Here is a 5,035-nt window from a genome sequence, read left to right on the forward strand (position 1 = left end):
AACCTAGCTGGGTGATCAGGGTCGGAGTCAGCAGTGATGAGTCAGGGTGACCACATGCACTGTGAGAACTCTGTTACACCATCTTCCTGATTTTCCTGCAAATATAAACTTTAAATAACTTAATTTTTTTTAAGATTTTATTTATTTATTTGACAGACAGTGAGAGAGGGAACACAAGCAGGGGGAGTGGGAGAGGGAGAAGCAGGCTTCCCACTGAGCAGGGAGTCTGATGAGGGGCTCGATCCCAGGAGCCTGGGATCATGACCTGAGCTGAAGGCAGACGCTTAACGACTGAGCCACCCAGGTGCCCCAAAACTTTAATAAATGGCTTTATTTAAAAAAAAAAAAAAAGTCTAACAAACTCACACTGGGATGTGTTATGTATACCGCTTGGGATTATCTCCTAGCTACCTTGAGTAGCTTAACTAAATTAGTTTTTGTTTACACTCAGACTTCCTGTTTGAATGTTAGGGTTATGATACATATAAATCCATAACCACTGAAGTGTATGGGCAATTTAAGGGACTTTTAGCCAAATTTTGGCCATCTGATACAAGTTTTTGGTTCAGTTGCATTGAGGAGGGGGCTGTAAGTGTGCTGATCCCTCATTCCCACCCCAGCCCTGGACCAGTGTCACTGGATCCAATATCCAATCTGTTCTATCCACTTCATTAGCTGGGTTGATTAATTTGTAAATCTGAAATGTAAAGCCAGTACAAATGAAGAGCCACTTTGATCAGTTTTGTGCCCTGTGCTCTGTGTGAACGATCATTTATAAAAGGCTTCTCTTGCTGGGTGTCGCACCCCACTGCCCCCCCAGCGCTGGAGTGCATGTCTCCAGCCACCAACTTCTGACCTGACCAGCGGTCCTGTCCCTAGGTGCCCCCACCCCTCTCTGGGCCAGGATCCCCACAGGGCAATCCCAATCCTGCAATCACATCCCTGCCTGGAGGAGTGGTAGACCCGTGTGGCCCTGTGTCCTGCAAGGTGATGGCTAGGAGCCTGTGGGGTGCGCCCACCCAGAAGCCCCACCAGGAAAGCCCCTAAGCAGGTCATTGGTCAGCTCCCTGTGCTGCCCCTTCTGCCGCCCAGAATTTCCTGAAATCGCAGGGACATGGTGCCCCCACCCTGTCCTCCTGGTATCTAGGCTTCACACCCATCTGGCTCTGAGGGTCCCTAGAAGGGGCTGGGGGCCTCCTGGCCCCTTGGAGCTAACAATGGATGAGGGGAGGGTAGGCCCCTGCAGGGCATGGGGGATGGATGCAGCTGCCCCCCACCCCTACCCCATACTCTTCTGGACTCAGTCCTGAGGGTGGGGGCAATGCAGGGGGAATCAGGACTGCCCCCCCAGGACCTCACTCTGTCCCCTTGGGCCCCAGCTGCTGCTCATCACCTTCCCAATAAGCCCCACCTGGCTACACCTGGAGATTAGCAGTGTTTATAGGCAACTCCTGTGGGGGGGGCAGGCTGGGGCTTGGGAAGGACTCTCAGTGGAAACCCGGCAACCTGGGGCCCTCCTGTGTCTGCAGCGCCCAGCAACCGCCGCGGCAACGCGGCAGTCCGGGAGCTGTGGCCACCCTCCCACACGCTGTTCTCTGGCAGCAGCGGGCCAGGCTCCAGGGGGTATACTCAGCCCAGCTCAGGAACCCTTCAAAGACACCACAGTTGGGGCTGCTTCTCCTTGCTTGCCGAAACCTGAGACCGAGGGAGGAGGTGGGTCTGTGGTGTCCCAGGATGCTGGACTCCTCAGTGGCAGATGCGATGACCCGACTGACCCTGAAACTCTTGGAGAAGGTAAGGCAGTGGGGGCAATCATGTTTTCAACAGCTTGTCAAAGAAGCACAGATTCAAAAGGTAAGTTATTATGCCTGTCAGTATACTCCTGCTTCCAAGGGAAAATACTTTCCTGTGCTTTTTAGCCTTACGATGAAGGCCTGTGGTCTCTTGGTTTTCCCTGCCTTTATGCAGAACCAACTAGGTTCTTCTGGCAGCTTCTCAGCTGGGAGGCTGGATACACCCATGGCCCAGAGCATTTTCAGGGCCCACAAACCCCTGCAGAGCCTCCCGGCTTCAGTGTTTGGAGAAGACAGGCCATGGTTGGTGCAGGGTCTGCAGCCACATAGGCCGGCCCTGCGGTCCATCCTGACAGCCGTCTTCCTATCTTCCACGGCCAGCCTGCCCACCAGCACAGCGCCTTCTTCTGGGTGGCCCGTGGCCAACGTGGAGGGGCCGGCAGGGGTCATCCCAGGACAGGCCCAGACCGTGCCGCTCAGCCCAGGGCTCAAGTGGTCAGGGTGGGTGGTCAGTGATATGCAGCGGGCCTGGGTCAGGCCCTGCAGAAAGTTGCTTGAAAGGGGCCGTTCACATCAGAGCAGCTGCCCTGAGATTTCAAGGTGGAGCTTGTGTGCACCAGATGGAGAGCCTGACGCCCACGGTCCTAAGAGAGCGCGGATGACCCTTGCCGCCTCCCCCCACTCTGTCCCCAAGCACCTCCATCTGGGACTCCGGTCCCTTCAGACCCTCTGGGGCAGGTGCTCCTCCCCCCCCCCAGACCCCACCCACTCGCACACTCTGTCCTTTTCGACACAGAAACTGGAGCAAGAGTGTGACAATGTGGAAGGGGATTCTGAAGAACCCCACCTCGTACCAGGTAAGAGCCCAGGCTGCTGGGAGAACACACACACACGGTGCTCTGCCAAGCACACCCTCATTGCTTACCACACCCTCACAACAACCCCAAGAGGGGATATGTTCATCATTCCCATCCTGCAAATAAGAGAAGGGGGTCCAGAGAGGTCTGATCGTCTGCCACAGGGTGCCCAGCTCAGACGTGGCCACACCTGGATCCGATCTGTGTCGCTCTGAGCTTGTTCTGGGGTGGGGGGTATGTGGGGTTCAACCTGTCAGGTGAGCACATCTTCAGGCGCCCAGACCAGGCGCTCCTGTGCATCTGCAACCCTGGCCGACGGTCGCTCAGGCCACGTGAGCTGGAGGAGAGGACCGCTCTCCCGGTGACAGTGCCCAAGTTCAGGGACATCTGGGTGAGGTGCTAGGGAGGCCTACGAGAACGCTGCCTGTTCATGGGGAAGAGCCCCTTTGGCAGTGGGAGCTCCAGGAAACTCGTGAGGACAGCAGGCAGAGCCCAGGGCTCAAATCCAGACAGGAAACGCCAAACAGGTCACCTGGCCAACAGGTAAGAGCAGAACCATGGAGTGGGCCAGGGCAGGGGGACTCCTGGGGACTCCCCCAGAGGACAGGCTGCTCTAGGCATCCTCAGGGCTGGGGGGTGGAGAATGGGTGTGCTGTGCCCGAGGAAGGAAGGCCAGACCCTGTTCAGAGCCTCCTCTTGAGTGGGGACCCCTCCCTCAGGAGGCTGCAGATGGCATTACCTGAGGCTCGGTGGACTGTACCAGCCCCCAGGCTGCTTGGGGCCCCCAGATGGCTCCAGGTGGCAGGAGGCCAGGCTCACAACCCAGTCACGCTCACTACCGAGCCCCGTGAGGCCCTTCTCCCTCTCACCAGAGTCCAGCAGAGCCCGAGGAAGGGCTTTCTGCCATAGGGCAGTGCTTGGGCCCCGTGTGGGAACCTGCCTGATGTGACGCCCTGCAGGAAACAAGGACAGGCTGGATGCAGCCCTGCTGGGTGCTCTGAGGAGGAGGCAAGATCTTCTGCAGAGACTCTGGGTAGGCCGCATGTCCAGCAGCTGTGTGGACCCTGATCATGAGCAGGCCAGAGGCATGGGGGAGGGCTTCCTGGATGAAGCACTGGTTCCCTGATGTCTGTGACCTGTGGGTGGGTAACAGACGGATCCCGAGCAGCTAGGAGGCTGCGTACCTGGGTCCAGGACTTCATGGAGAAAATAACACCTGCATGCATGTTTTCCATAGTCTGGGTTCCAGCGGGAGTGTTCGCTGAAAAACCCTGCTTTGGTTGCACATCCCCAAGGTGGAAATGCTGTGCAAAGGGCCCAATTCCTACAGGAAGTGGGATTTTAAGGTGGCCAATGGCTTCGTCCAAACTAAATGCACGAGCAACAGGGAATGACCATGCGAAGCGATTAATTGAGTCCAAACGTATACGTTAGGATAAAATGCCACATCGTGATGATGCAGGAAAGAGAATATACTCTGTTGGCTGGGCAAAGAGAACAACCAGAAACCGGTTCGTTATTTGGTAAACTCAAACAGAAGTTTTAAGTTCCCTCCCCTTCCCGCCACGTGAAATGAAGGGTTCCTCTCATGCGTGCCCCCCACGAAGAGCCTGGCTCCAGTTCCAGAGGGTCTGTGCCCCGAGGACGTCCTGAGACCCCCTCCCACCGGAGGACCACGCGTCCGTGCGCCGCTGTGCCAGGCGGAGTGCGCGCCCTGGGCGCCCGATCTCCTCCCTTCAGTGTCTGGGGCTCTCCCTCTCTGGGTGCTGCAGCTCTGCCTTGTGTTGCAGGAACAGCACCTCCTAGAGGAGGGCTCCCAGGCCCAGGCGCGGAGCGGGGTGAACAGAGGAGGAGCCCGTGGGTCAGCGCCGCCCCCAGAGGGGCCCCCCATGGGCATCTACCCCGCCACCTGCCTGCCCCCGCCAGCCGTGGAGCCACCACGGATTATCCAACACTCAGTAAGTCTTCATGACCCGAGGGCAGAAGCAATGTGGGGAGGATGTGGTGCCCACAGAGACCCCTCATCCAAAGGGAGATTGTGGATTTTTGTGGTCTCAAGGCCTTCCTCCACAGCATTACGAAGAGGGTCCGTCAGCTAGGAGCCAACAGTGGCCGCATTCACCATGTCCCGGGCACTGCACAGGGAGCTCCCTGGCTCCCCTCTGCGGTCCTCACAGGTGCCCTGAGAACTGGCTTTGGAGAGAGGAGGTGGTCTTACCCTTCATTACAGAGGAGAGCCTGGGGTCCCCAGGCATTCCCTGAGGCTCTCCCTCTCTCTCTCATCCTTTCCCTCTCCCTCTCCCTCTCCCTCTCCCTCTCCCCCCCGCGCCCCCCCTCCCCCTGCCCCCCCCTTTTTTTTTTTTTTTTTTTTTTTTTTTTTTTTTT

At 57.4% G+C, this 5,035-nt stretch overlaps 1 protein-coding gene across 1 annotated transcript in view; it reads left to right on the plus strand.

Annotated features, from left to right (window-relative positions):
* The first annotated feature begins 1,701 nt into the window (after window positions 1-1,701).
* CUNH21orf58 (chromosome unknown C21orf58 homolog) overlaps window positions 1,702-5,035 on the plus strand; it is a 10,673-nt gene continuing 7,339 nt past the window's right edge. The window contains exons 1-4 of the mRNA XM_035029964.1: window positions 1,702-1,794; window positions 2,590-2,650; window positions 3,610-3,683; window positions 4,441-4,608. Coding sequence (XP_034885855.1) covers window positions 1,735-1,794; window positions 2,590-2,650; window positions 3,610-3,683; window positions 4,441-4,608 — 363 coding nt within the window. The 5' untranslated portion in view covers window positions 1,702-1,734. The remainder of the gene's footprint in view (window positions 1,795-2,589; window positions 2,651-3,609; window positions 3,684-4,440; window positions 4,609-5,035) is intronic.

Source organism: Mirounga leonina, unplaced genomic scaffold (genome assembly GCF_011800145.1).
Source record: "Mirounga leonina isolate KUSES-001 unplaced genomic scaffold, KU_Mleo_1.0 Mir_353, whole genome shotgun sequence".
NCBI lineage: Eukaryota > Metazoa > Chordata > Mammalia > Carnivora > Phocidae > Mirounga > Mirounga leonina.